The 14,485-nt window shown below is 39.9% G+C and overlaps 1 protein-coding gene and 1 pseudogene across 4 annotated transcripts in view; one reads left to right on the forward strand and one right to left on the reverse strand.

Moving 5' to 3' along the window:
• ATP8A2 (ATPase phospholipid transporting 8A2) overlaps positions 1 to 14,485 on the forward strand; it is a 726,487-nt gene that overhangs the window by 185,409 nt on the left and 526,593 nt on the right. For all 4 annotated transcript variants that reach the window (XM_066369169.1, XM_066369168.1, XM_066369167.1 and 1 more), the window contains exons 7-10: positions 5,809 to 5,882; positions 7,827 to 7,896; positions 9,696 to 9,823; positions 11,023 to 11,134. In XM_066369169.1, coding sequence (XP_066225266.1) covers positions 5,809 to 5,882; positions 7,827 to 7,896; positions 9,696 to 9,823; positions 11,023 to 11,134 — 384 coding nt within the window. The remainder of the gene's footprint in view (positions 1 to 5,808; positions 5,883 to 7,826; positions 7,897 to 9,695; positions 9,824 to 11,022; positions 11,135 to 14,485) is intronic.
• On the reverse strand, positions 8,777 to 8,909 carry LOC136396384 (U4 spliceosomal RNA; annotated as a pseudogene).

The raw sequence follows: 14,485 nt of genomic DNA on the forward strand, positions 1-14,485 counted from the left end.
CTCGAGGATTGAAAGCTGATTAACATGATTTCAAAAGAAAATTACTCTTTAGAAGGTTGACTTATAATAGTTTCTCTTGCTAAACATTTAGCAAGCAATGTTTAAAAATGTCACAATGATCTTTTAATCTGAAAAATGCCTGTGATATGGTAAGGGCAGCCTTATTTTAGTTTTTGTCTTGTTTTTACTTTGTTATACGAGCCCCTCTGTAGTGTTCTGTGATAACACTTTAAGCTTGGTACCAATCCAGTACTGTACTGTAAATAGTAGTTGACATCACTCTCATTTAAGGTGTGGTGGTTCTTGGTCAAATGGTTGGAAACTCTTGACATCACAGAGGGTAGAAATGTGACCAGTGCTACAGAGTGCAGGGATTCCCATGGCACTTAGGAAAGACCTGTTTCTTCAAAGTTCCTACTGCCAGCCCCCTCCCCAGAAAGGCACTAAGACTGGTTGGAGTGGAAAACAGTGTGCATTTGGGATGTGGATGCTACCTGAAACAGTAGGAAATGGAGTGAAGATCTCTGAATTCTGGGCCCAGGAGTTGATGGCCTTGCAAACACCTAAAGCTTATTACTATTTCCACACATAAATCAAACACTTGTTATTTCATTTGCCACATGCAATTTTATTTCAATTAAAATGAATTTTGTTTGCATATTTAAATGAAGCTCCCAGCTGTACCAGAGACCCTGTTAGGCATTGGGGATGCAAATCGAATCAGAGAGCTTGGCCCTGCTCTTAAGGAGTTTTCTCCAGTGGTTGTCAGACTTCTGTGGGCATCCTAGTCCCCTGGAGGGCTGGTACAGCACACAGTCTGGGCCCTGCTCTCAGAAATTCTAGTTCAGCAGTTCCAGGTGGGAGCCCTAGAATTTGCATTTGTATTATTTATTTATTATATTTTTTAATTTAAAAATTTAAATTTAATGGAGTGACAATGGTCAATAACAGTATATATGTTTCAGGTACACATCTCTATAGCATTTGAACTGTTGACTATTGGCTCTGTTGTGTGTCTATTACTCAAAGTCAAATCATTTTCCATCATCATATATTTGTCCCTCTTGACTCCTTATGGTAGCTCTTTGTAAATATCATTTCCTATTTGGTTGGCTGCCTTTTTGTTTTGTTTTCAGTTTCTTTTGCTATGTAGAAGCTTTTTAGTTTGATAGAGTCCCATTCATTTATTTTTGCCTTTACTTCCCTTGCCTTACTTCTCAAATTCATAAAATGTTCTCTACAATCAAGGTCCATGAGTTTATTTATTTATTTATATTTTACAGGGACAGAGTAGAGTCAGAGAGAGGGATAGATAGGGACAGACAGACAGAATGGAGAGAGATTAGAAGCATCAATCATCAGTTTTTCGTTGCGACACCTTAGTTGTTCATTGATTACTTTCTCATATGTGCCTTGACCGGGGGCCTTCAGCAGACCAAGTAACTCCTTGCTGGAGCCAGCGACTTTGGGTCCAAGCTGGTGAGCTTTTTGCTCAAGCCAGATGAGCCCACGCTCAAGCAGGCAACCTTGGGATCTCGAACCTGGGTCCTTCCGCATCCCTGTCCGATGCTCTATCCACTGCACCACTGCCTGGTCAGGCGGTCCATGAGTTTAGTACCTATATTTTCTTCTATGTAGTTTATTGTTTCAGATCTTATATTTAGTTCTTTAATTCATTGTGAGTTAATTTTTGTGCAGGAGGACAAACTGTAGTTATTTTATTGTTTTGCATGTGGTTTTCCAATTTTCCTAGCGCCATTTATTGAAGAGGCTTTCTTTTCTTCATTGTGTAAGTTTTTGGCTCCTTTGTTGAAGATGATTTGTCCATTTATATATGGTTTTATTTTTGGGCTCTTGATTTGGTTCCCTTGATCTGTATGTCTGTTTTTCTGACAATACCATGCTGTTTGATTATCATGGCTCTGTAGTATAATTTGAAGTTGGGTAGTATGATATCTCTGGCCTCATTCTTGTTTCTCAGCATTGCTTCGGTTATTTGGGGTTTATTATGGTTCCGTACAAATCTGGTGGGGTTTTTTTCTATTTCTTTTTAAACTGATATTGAGATTTTAATGGGGATTAGAATTTGCATTTTTAACAAGTTCCTAGATAACGCTGATGCTGCTGGTCTGGGGAAGTGATAGGCAATAAGCATGTGCAATGTAGGTGCTGAGCTCTGTGTTGGGGCATGTATCTGGTGCTCTGGGGACTTCTGGGAGGGTCGGAAAAGGCTGTCCTTATGAGATGCCCTCTTGAAGGATGAACAGGAGATAACCAGTGTAAGATAGGGGCTTTGGGTGAAACTGTGAGGTGCCTGGGAAAGCCAGGCACATCTGCAAACTGCTTAGAATATGGGCAATGACAAGACAGCCATGGTAGAGGTGCCCGAGATGGCAGGTATGGTAGAATTGGCTAACTTTAAGCTTCCCAAAACAATAACCAATCATCTGAACTACCCAAGCTCACGTCAGCGGGATCCCAGACTGTAGCTGATCATTGGTAAATGCTCAGCTGTTAGTTGGTAAATGGTAGTGCTGGGGTGGATCTCAACAACTTTGGTTGACTTTGAGAGACTTTTTGGCTCATTCTTCAAAATTATGAGATTTGAGAAATCCTCTGAGGCTAGAGTGAATTCAGGGATCTGAGGGGGGGGGGTGTCTCTTTTCACCTTAAAAAATTCTCCCTCTAGATCAGGGGTCTCAAACTCGGGCCTGCGGGCCGCATGCGGCCCGCCCACCAATTTTGTGCGGCCCGCAGACTGGCCCGCAGACTAATCCACGAAGTTTGATTAGTCTGCCGGCCGCACAAAATTGGTGGGCGGGCCGTATGCGGCCCACGGGCCGCGAGTTTGAGACCCCTGCTCTAGATAGTTTCCCACACTAAATGGATAACCATGCATAAGAACACCAGATAGAAACAAACAAAATTCCGAGTAAGTAGTTTCTCATGTACATGTAACTTCTTAGTACTTTGTTACTAAGCACTGAGAGGATAGTTATTAAGGAGATAATTATTTTCTTATTTCAGTAATAGAGATGGGAGAAAGCCTTAATTTCTCTTGTCCTCCCACTTTGAATGAGAAAGAAACCACTGCCTTTTTTTTCTTTTGAAAACGTGACTAATTTTCCCTTCTCATTTTAAAATTATTTCTTCTGATTTTTCTATGTGATTTAACTGTTCAGATAAAATATTTTTATAACCTTTAACTAGTATGAACATTCATGTACATTCTCATGCCTCCTGACCATCCAGAGTAACTGGAACTAATTTCATTTTTTGAAAAAAAAAAACTCACTCCCAGGGGTCAGTGAGCATGAAAAAAGCTCACTACTCAAAGGGTTAAAAAATATTTTCAATTTTCATAGGTCCTCCTTGCTTTTGTACTGATGCTGTTAAACTAGCTCTGTAGCATTTATCCTCTGGCTTCTCTTTATTGTTAGAGATAGTTTAATTATATGACTTCCTTTTGCCTTAAAAGAGGGTACTAACTTCAAATGTACAATGGTTGTGGAATTTAATTCTCACCCCTTCCCTTAATTGGGCCTGATTCCTTAGACACCCCCAGACACGTGGATAAGCAAGGCACAGCACTTACAGGGCAGCTTTTAGTAAAACCCTTTTGATTATAGAAAATTAGGCCCAGGCTGGTTGGCTCAGTCGGTTATGAGCATTGTTCCAAAATGACAAGGTGGTGGGTTCGATCACGGGTCGGGGCACAAACGGAAGCAACCAAAGAATGCACAACTGAGTGGAACAGCAGATGAGTGCTTCCCTTCCCCCTCTTCTCTTTCCCTTCCTCTCTCTGTCTCTCTCTCTCTAAAAAAAAAAAAAAAAAAAAAAATCAATAAAAATTAAAATTAAGCCCTGGTCAGATAGCTTGGTTGGAGTATTGTCCTAGAGCCCGGAGGTTGCTGGTTTGACTCCCTAGTCAGGGCACATACAGGAGCATAGGAGCAGCTTGGCGTTTCTTTCTTTCTCTCTCCCTCCCTCTCCTCCTCTCTCTCTCTCTCTCTCAAAAAAAAAAAAATTAAATGTAGGCTCCTGCTAGAGCCATTCTCCCAGTTTGCAAGATCCAGTAATTTTTCACAAGTGTTACAGTATATGAAATTCTTGATTTCTTTTTAATTTAATTTAGTGAGAGGAGGGGAGGCAGAGACAGACTCCTACATGCCCCTACCCCTCAGAATCCACCTGGCAAGCCCACTAGGGAGTGATGCTCTGCCCGTCTGGGGCGTTGCTTTGTTGCTCAGCATCTAAGTTCTTAGTACCTGAGGCAGAGTCCATGGAGCCATCCACAGTGCCTGAGGCCAACTCGCTCCAATCAAGCTATGGCTGCAGGAGGTGTAGAGAGAGAGAAAGAGAGAAGCACGAGGGGGGTGGAGAAGTAGATGGGTGTTTCTCCTGTGTACTCTGACCAGAAATTGAACCCGGGACATCCACATGCTGGGCTGATGCTCTACCACTGAGCCAACAGGCCAGGGCCTGAAATTCTTGATTTCTAAGAGAATAGTAACATGGGTTAAGTTGAGAAACAGATTCCATTTTGATTTTCAAACTGTTAGTATACTTCGGCTGGCCTTCCTTGTGTCATTGGAGAATGCTGCCACCTTTCACGCTCACACTCGGAGTGCCCACCCCCACTCATGCCGGTAGAGGCTAACCCTTAACATATGCCTGTTTCATGCCAGGTGCTTGCATCTACTTTCTAAATCATTGCCTCGACCCTACAGAGCCAGTGGTGGAGTGTTCTCCCTGTTTTATAAGTGAGGACAGGGGAGTTCAGAGAGGTGAAGAGATTGTTAAATCCCAAGGTAGTGTATCTGTGAAGCTGGGTCTAAGCCTAAGCCTAGGCCTGCCTGACTTGAGAGCCTACATTCTCTCTATCCAGGTGCTTGTGTGATGTTATTTAAAGGATTTAGAGAGCCTTGACTGTGGGGTTCATTTTCTGCAGACTAGGGCCTGTTTCTTTGCTGTGGGTTCTTCTGCCCAGTGGAGTTTGCTTTTCGAGGTGGTCTTTGACTTCAGCCACTATTATTTTTCTGGCAATTTCTTGAGGCTACACAGATTTTCTCTGTTTTATGAGGTATATTTTTGGGGAACATTTTAGAAGGACTGTTCATGAATGAATTTAGTATTGCCTTTTAATCAGACTGCTGGCCAGATTGCTCTGTTTTGAAAATCTTGGTTGTTTGCTCTTTGATCAAGTTATTTCACTCTGAGCCTCAGTTTTCCCATTTGTAAAGTGGAGAAATTTATATGTGTTAACTCAATTGGTGCTCACCATAACCTTATGAAATAGTACTGTTGATTTTATTATATAGATGAGAAAACTGAGGCATGCAGACTTTATTGGACCAGTTCAAGGTTACACCTAGGTCGTAAGGAGTGCATACAGCCAGGGGATTTGAATTCAGAGCTGTGTTCTTAACCAGTCTACCTGACTGCCTATAGCTGTGAAATTTATAAGTGGATGAATACTTGCAAGAAAATGATATCTTGCTAGTTCTGACTTATATTTCTCCCCCTTCCCTTTCTTTTTCTTTTCTTTTTGTTCAGCATCATTGCAAAGAGGCAATAGTACCATTTGTCTATATTGAAAGATTTTCTTTTTGTTCTTGTCAAAGAAGATAATTTGGGCTTCTTTATCAAACTATAGAAATGATTCCTGAAAGTATAGTCTTGGGCTTCTTTATCTTAAACTTCATGGCATAGTTATGAAGTAATTTTTATTCAAATATTTAACCACCTTTATCACCATTCGTTCTTTCTTTTCTTTCATGCTTCTCTCTCCTTGTCCCTGTTTTCTAGGTGACAGTGGGAGACATTGTGAAGGTTGTCAACGGGCAGTACCTTCCAGCGGACGTGGTCCTGCTATCCTCCAGGTTAGGTGTGCTATAGTGGGCATGCTTTTTGAAATAAATGTTAAGAACAATAAAATATTAAATGGTGACTGCTGACATCCTGAGCCACTCTTGCTCTTCTCCCCTGAGTCACTGATCTTCTCTCAGGCCTGTTCTTCCATTACCTGTCATTTGCTCTTTCCTGTCTTAATCCTAAATTTTCTTTCTCCTCTTTATTCCTTTGTCTTTTTTGTGAACTCTTTTACATTTACCAATTCATTTTAGTCTCATGGCTATTCTGGGCTGTTCCTCTTTGTAGGGTAACGTTCAAGAGCAGTGGGTGACCACTCCAGCAACCTCCAGGTGGCAGCATGTCTGAGACTTGGTGTTAGTCTCCTGATGGGTCCAGCCCACAATCCCTCCTGCTGAGCCCAGTGCCTCCCTTTACTATTCAGAGAACTGCAGGTGTTTTCTCAGCATAGACATGACTAACAGATACTGTTCCCTCTTCATTCATCCACACTTTGCTCTCTTTCTGCCCAAATATTGTTGCTGCGTTTTCTAGGTAGTTTTGTTGCTAAAGTGGCATAAATAATGGACAATACAGTCCTTGACTTTTCTTTGGCTTGATACATGATATTATATATCAAAGAAGGAATGCCAACATTAGAGTAAGAATAAATTTCTAGTCTTGAGTTCAAGGGTAAATGATTTGATATTAAGGCTAAAATTTCCTGTATTCCTGTTGGGAATCATAGACACTCACACTGTTTGCATCTTCTTTGGTTGGAGTATGAAATTGTTTCTCTGAGCTGACATGTTTTCAAGGGTGGTCATTAGTGTTTGAGCCCGTACTTTGTGCCAAGCAGTTTGCTGAGTCCCTTGTTCCATTCAGTCTTCCCAACAACCCCTGGCATCCTTACTTCATACAGAGAAAGCAGAGGAATTAAACAACTTGCTGAAGCCATCAGCCAATAAAGGTAGCGCCGTGAGATTGTAATTTACCTGGTAGCTGTCAGTCTAGCCTCTTAGCCACAGACAGTGATGCCTATACCTGAAGATTGGTAGTAGCAGTGTCATCTACTCTGCTTAATTTTATTATTTGAGTTTTCTGTCCTTAACATTAGGTGTGTTGATGAAAAAGTTGCCTGTTGACAGAGTAAAAGGTTCAGGGCAGTTAAGGCTTGCCAGAGCTATGCAACTTCCCTGAACTATAATTGATTTCCAAACCTCTCTTGCTGTAATTTTCTTCAGAAGATGAGTTTCTACTGGCTCTGTCTGGAGAGGCTCTTTTGGTCAGGAGGAGTGGGCCAGCTCTCAGACTTCAGGTGTCACCCATATCCATTGGTTGGGTCTTAGCTGGAAAGTCATATGTTTGCTCTAAACTCCCCCTCCCTTCTCATTTACCCTGAGTTATTTCTGTTACTCAAGGTCAAGCATCCACTGTGTGGAGCCCATAAGGGCAGATCATTTGTGTTGGTGCTTAAGCCCCAAAGATCAGTGTCTGTCTTTCTACTCAGTTACTACTACTAAAGTGTTTGTGTACACAGTTGACCTGTAAACAACACAAGTTTAAAGTGTGTAGGTCCACTTATATGCAGATTTTTTTCAATAACTACCTATTCTGTTTTCCACCTGTGATTGGGAGTCTGCAGAGGGCCGGCTGTGTGCACTGACTATGGCCATTTTATATAGGGGACTTGAGCACCCACAGTTTTGGAATGCAGGGTCCTAACCAATTGCCTGTGGATACCAAGGAAAGACTTGGGGTCATCAAGTTTTTGGGGAGTTGAAAGTTAAGCTTGAATTTTTGGCTGAGCAGGGGAGGTGGTTGTCAGTACCCCTAACTCCTCAGGTTGTTCAAGGATCAACCTAACACTTTGTTGAGGGCTAGTGAGCAGACATAGTTTCCATAGTCTTTATGAGCTGTGAATTTGTGGAGGGGACCTTACTAAATTTTGGCTTTTTCTCTCTTTCTTTCCTTAGTGAACCTCAGGCAATGTGTTATGTCGAGACAGCTAATCTAGACGGGGAGACGAATCTTAAATTACGGCAGGTAAAGTTACCTTTCGTGACTTGTGTTGTTCCGGAGGCCCAGTCTATAGATCTGGTCCCCACTTGTACTGGTCGGTGCTTTTTCCAGAGGAAAAAAATGTTCTGCCACAAAAGGTTATGCCATAATCCTAATGGAAGCCATGGAGAGAACATGCCTTTTGTTATAATGGGAACTCCTTGAGCACGTAAAAGAGCTGAAAAAGTGGGCGTAATTCAAGTATGGGTCAGGAAGGATGTCATGCCTGAACTTTGTTCTCACTATGCTCTCTGCCTCTTAGCCCTGCAGGGCTGAGTCGCATGGTGCAAAGTGCAGCAGCTGCAGGGAGAGATGAAGTTAGACAAACAGTGGGCACCTTCCTTTCCATTGTTTTTTTTTTTTCTTTTTTTTTTTAGATTCTAATTTTAGAGAGTGGTATAGTAGATACAAAATTTCCATTCTTTAAATAAAGCTATTCTTACCATATTTTTAAATTCTACAATAAAGAATAGTTTTTAATATAATAAACATTTGAACCATTTGACACTTCAACTTTTATGCTGCACAAAGTTGAATTTGATAATTCTGTCCACATGTCTTTCTTTTCTACCTCAAATATTTGATTTAAACATCTTTTTTTTTTTTTCTTCTGTTTAAGGAGGAATAGTTATTGGCTTAAAGGGGTACTTTATTCCAGTGTTTTTCAACCACCGGTCTACAGTCTGGTCTGCCAGAAATATTGTGCCAGTCTGTGAAAGAGTTAACCACCTTGATGTTATATGAAGATTATAGACCTAAAGATCTTAGTTGAATTCGCTTATGCTCAGGGTGATTTCTGCCTTAGCCAGCCCCAAAATAATTCTCCCATTTTCATCGGTTTGGTCCCCAAGTGTAAAAAGGTTGAAAACCACTGCTTTCTTCTGTTTTTGTGACCAGTATAGCTAGTAAATATGCTTTTTTAAAAAGAAAATTTTTACTTAGCAATAATCATGCCTCAGATAAACTTCATTGGCTACGTACTGCCATTGCGCAAAGCTATGCTTTTCTGTAAGGTGTTTGAGGATGTGAAATGTTACTAAACATGGATGCTCCAAGCATAGTGATGGAATCTTTTTTTTTTTTTTAAATAAGCCAGCTTTAATTTTTAAAGTATTATTAATACATTTACAATTAATTTTGTACATAGAGATAATGTAACCATGAATGACCTATACAAACTGGGGCAAATCACTTAACCTCTCTAAACCTCAACTGTTCCACATAAAGAATTAGTCCTTCCAAAACTTGCAGTCTACAGAGTTTGTAGTAGGGAGGTATTGATCTATTTTTAATATGTCAGAAAGCCTTTAAGAACCTTGTATTTAACCACAATAAAGATTCACAAGCCCAATATCTAATACATAAAAAGTACTCAATAATTAATGAATTAGGGAATGAACAAGATGAGAATGAATAAAAAGGAATCTGAATAAATGAAAAAAAATAGAATATATTCAGTCTTCACTTACATCAAAGCTATAGTCTACTGGTTATATTTTGCTGATATGTGATGGCCAATTAATATATCATTCTGACTATGAGTGATGGAATCTTAACTTTCTGCTTCATTGAATTCTTTTGAAACTGTTGTGTTAGGTTGCTGTCTGTAAAAAACGCTGCTTGTAAGGTTGATGTTGTGGACGGATAGCCTGTTTTCTTAATCTCCCTAAATTATTTCATTTTAGAGGACTCATCATTTCCTTTAGTTAACAGTGGGGATGTGGGATGTGGTCCCTAAACTTGGAAAACTGTAATCAATCTCCTCTTTTGATTTAACATTTTAGAGTTTGAACCACACTGCTGATATGCAAACAAGGGAGATATTGATGAAGTTGTCTGGAACTATAAAATGTGAAGGGCCCAACCGCCACCTTTATGACTTCACTGGAAACTTGAACTTAGATGGAGAGAGGTATTACTTTCTCTTTTCTTAGTGGTTATTATTTTTTTTAATGAGAGTTAGAATTACTGGACATTTGGAAAATATTAGTTTGTTTTCTGGAATATTTCAGAACACTGATATTTCTTCATGTTAAATTTGAATAAGAGAGAATGAAGTTTTTTTGAAACACTGTTTCAATCAATTTAAATCATCACTTCAATTTAAGGAAAGAACTGATTTTTGTTAAGAAAAGACAGCCAGAAGGTCTGAAAGGAAGTTCGCAGCACTGGCCTGTTCTCCCTCTGTGTGTTACCTGCCTGGGAGGAGAGATGCTTCTGGCTGTGTGAAATCATCCAGGGAAGCAGAAGGGAGGTGTCTGAGGTGCATGAAACCTAATATATGTATTATTTCTAGCATTCTTTTTTCTAGCGTTCTTTTAAGTAGCATTTATTTTTAGAAAGTTAAATGAAAGGAACAACAATTAAGTCTCCTTTAAAATATTCACTGCCCTATTGTCTATATTCTGTTGTCTTTGTGCTCTTGGCATTGTTGTATTGTTAGAGAGTCATTTTTTGTCATTATGTTGGGGTGCAGTTTCTACCTTCTGCCCATCTTTAATTTGCATACTTCTAATCAGTCCTTCCCACCTGTGTATTTTGAACAGACCCATAGAGAAGGACCTGATGGTGGGAATCAACCCAAAATAACCACGGCAACTACGTGTGACTGTTGCCCTTTTATTTACGTGGGTGGAGCCATTCCATAGGCTCCTGTTTTGCAATTCTAAATCATCACCCTGCCTTTTATCTAATCATTAAGTCATTCTTGACAAATATGATATTATAGCTTTATTTATTTATTTCCTTAAAATATGCTATAAAATAAACTGAATTTTTCAAATGGATAAATTTCTGGTTATATTAGCAAAAAATTTTTTTGATGTTGAGTTTCATAACAGGATTATAAGAGACACAATTTCCTCTAACACTTTATAGGAAAAACAGAAATAAATTTTTTTGTAGTGATGGATAAGAGAAACCCTTCTAGTGGGTCTTTATTTATTTATTTAGATTAAGCTAAAGGTAACCTTTATTGCCCCATTTTTCAGTGAAATAGTTCAACTTTAAGTAAAGGAAACATTTGATTTATTGTGGGTTTATGTTTAAGGGGAAAGCTTGTGCTCATTTGTTAGACTCTCATTGAATATAAATGTTGTTTCTTGTTTTTAGCCCTGTTCCCCTTGGGCCCGACCAGATCTTATTAAGAGGTACACAGCTTAGGAATACTCAGTGGGTCTTTGGCATAGTTGTTTATACTGGACACGACACCAAACTCATGCAGGTAAAACATTTCAATGCTGAAAAACAATGCTGATGTTAGTCTTTTTTTTTTCTTCTTCTTTTTAAAAAACACTTTTGTTCTGCTTTTATGGCATAGAGAGAAGAAATGCAGATGTTGCATTTTGGAAGCTGGAATTTGTCTATGAACCTAAATTTGGAAAGGAAGTTTCTTTAGTTTGATTCATTAGGTAGTTTCTCATAGATTTCTGTTGTTATAGTAGATATTTGTTAACTCCTGCTTGAAATAGCAATGGTCTTATTTTCTGGATGTAGGGGAAAAGCAGTTCTTATATATTTCATCTTCTGGACTTAAGCAGGGACTTGTTCTTTCTTCATTTTTCTTACTACTTCTGCTCCTCATCTCCATTAATTAGAATATTACAGTAAATTGTCTTAATTAACTGCATTCTAGATAATTTAAAATCAGTTATTTTTTAATTAATGTTTATTCTTTATATACCAAAATATATAATAAAAATGATTTTGCTCTTTCTCCATGTTAATATTTTTAAAAAATTATTAGTTATGAATTTGCAGCCCACTTTTATATTATGACATATTTTGCTAGACTACTTTGAAATTCTGGATAACTCTGTGTCCCTATGTGTCATTTCCTATATATTTCTTTGGTATCACTTGGCATTTTATTTTACTAATGGTTGCTGTTAATGAGGTTGGCTTTTCAATTTCTCTGCCCTTTTGCATAATTTGCACACATTTGACTGTATTTCTTAACTAAAAAATGTTTAGTGACCACTGTACACCATGTCTTGTGCCAGGCTATGTGGATACAATAGTGAAATACCTTACCTTCTGGGAGCCGTATACACAGAAGAATAATAAGGAATTATGAAGTAGAGAGATAATTGTTGTAATGTGCATCATTACAAAGTCTACAGGTGTATATAGAAGGGTTGACCAACCCAGTCTTGGGAGTGTCCGTTGGCTAGCTACTAAGAATGACACTAAGAAGCAGAGTTTAGACATAGAGTTGGAAAAGGGAGGCTATTGTGTTGGTCTACACTTTGAGGTCAAATAATGTAGGAGTGAGTTAAATACTTGCTAGAACAGATGAAGTAATGGACCCCAATGTCTATACCAGCTGAGTAATGTAGTTGAAACAGGGGAGATATGGGGAGGATAATAAGGGCTGAGAGACTCATTGCAGTTGATGAAGATTGTTGGAGTTGCTGAGTGATAGCTGATCAGTCTGTAGGGTTCTTGTCTTTGAGTTTCTCGTGTGTGTGTGGGGGGGTTATAGAGTGGAGAGATCTGGAAGTGAACCATGGGAGTTGGGAGCTAAAGGTAGAGCTGTTGAAGGCCATTTGGTGTTGAGGAGTGAAGGACTGAGAGACTGTGGTATTTGATGGCCCAGTGCTGTGACTTTGAAGGTCAGATCATGGCAAGGCTGGATGCCACAGCCAATTGCTCAAGTACCTAGGGCATGAAGGAGGGGTGACTGAGAGGTGAGTAGACTTGCTAAGGGAAGAAGCAGAAGGTATTGTCACCAAATGGCATGAATTTTACAAATGGGTTTTTAATATGGCATTAGAGGAATAAAGTGTCAGGAGTATTACCAGGTCCCGTGTACACATTCAGTAATATTGTCTGGATTCGGAGGGATGTGAGTCTTTCCTGGAGCACCCTTCACTTGACAGGCCTTCCAGGAAAAAGTGTCTGTGGCTGGGTAAGGTAAGGAGGCAGAGAACAGCTTCTGAAGGAGGGCAAGGACATAGAGAAGTATTGGTCCTGGAGTGGGGGCCCCCAGCTGTGGTGCAATGGTTACAGAGGCAGTGGGCATGGGAATGGTGCATGGGGCTTCTGTGGCTGTTCAGAAGGGAATAGTTGGTGAATGCTACAAGGCAGGTTTGGATGGAGATTGTTCAGTATATCTGGCATGTGCCTGATCCATCCTTCCTGGAGGTCCTCACCCACTTACCAAGGCTGGTTGGAAAGTGTAAGTTTGGTTAAGAGCAGCTTGTGTGCAGAGAGTATCTTGATAAATAAAGTTCCGCTGCCTACTACGTGTTTTCCAACTTCCCGCGTCCAGTGTCAGTATCCAGTCTGACACGGCTGGAGCTCCACTTATGCAGATCACTTCTGCCTTTGATAACATGAGAAGCATATCACAAAGAGTTAGGTCAAATTTGGTCAGGGCCCCAAGCCTAGTTTCTAGATTGTGCGTGTCACAAATTTAGCCATTCTTCAAGATCCCTGGTACACTGGTTGTTTTCTTAGGGTGTAACACTGTTTCTCTAGATCAGGGGTCCCCAAACTTTTTACATAGGGGGCCAGTTCTCTGTCCCTCAGACTGTTGGAGGGCCGGAGTATAAAAAAAACTATGAACAAATCCCTATGCACACTGCACATATCTTATTTTTAAGTAAAAAAAACAAAACGGGAACAAATACAATATTTAAAATAAAGAACAAGTAAATTTAAATCAACAAACTGACCAGTATTTCAATGGGAACTATGCTCCTCTCACTGACCACCAATGAAACAGGTGCCCCTTCCAGAAGTGCGGTGGGGGCCGGATAAATGGCCTCAGGGGGCCGCATGTAGCCCGCGGGCCGTAGTTTGGGGACCCCTGCTCTAGATCATATATTGGTAATACAGCTTTGTTGCTGAGGTAATATGGGATAATTAAGTTACCCTTAAAATGATCCCATCATCTCTTCAGTGAGCAAGGAATGCACTAAGTTATCTTGTGCATCTTTATCCCATGGGTGTGGTAGGCACTTTCCTTTGCACCTAGATATGTTAAAGCTCTAGTTACATGTTGACTGCTTGAGTGCAGAACAATGGAAAGCCCCAGAAGTGTCTGCATGAGTCGCTGTGCCTTCAGGGCTAAAACAGCAAGTAAACCTGCAGAGCCTCGCAGGGAGTGTAATATAACACACGCAGCTGGAAGCCACCCTGTTGGGAAGTAACATTATTTGTCTGTACTTGTGCTACTTGACCACAGAGAGGAAAAATGATTGCTTTAAGCCTCTTCTGCTTTTTGTTTTCTTTTTCAAACTCTCACTTCAATACCTTCTATTCTTCAGAGTTCCCTTGCTTCATGTTTAGTGTAGTTACAGGTAGAAATATTTCAGTGTCTACTGTTTGTATTGGTTGATTGAATGGGAAAGAGAGGTATTATCACAGTAATTACAGCAAATACTTAATGCCCATGTATTTTTCTAAGCAATTGGCATATATTAACTCATTTATTCCTCACAAGGGCTCTGTGAGGAAGATGCTGTTATTTCCATTTTAATAGATGAGGACACTAAGGCAGAGAATCTATGTATGTTACCAAAAACGCACACCCAGTAAGAGAGGAAGCTGGGATTCAGGAGCTCAGCAG

Source organism: Saccopteryx leptura, chromosome 2 (assembly GCF_036850995.1).
Source record: "Saccopteryx leptura isolate mSacLep1 chromosome 2, mSacLep1_pri_phased_curated, whole genome shotgun sequence".
Classification (NCBI taxonomy): Eukaryota; Metazoa; Chordata; class Mammalia; order Chiroptera; family Emballonuridae; genus Saccopteryx; species Saccopteryx leptura.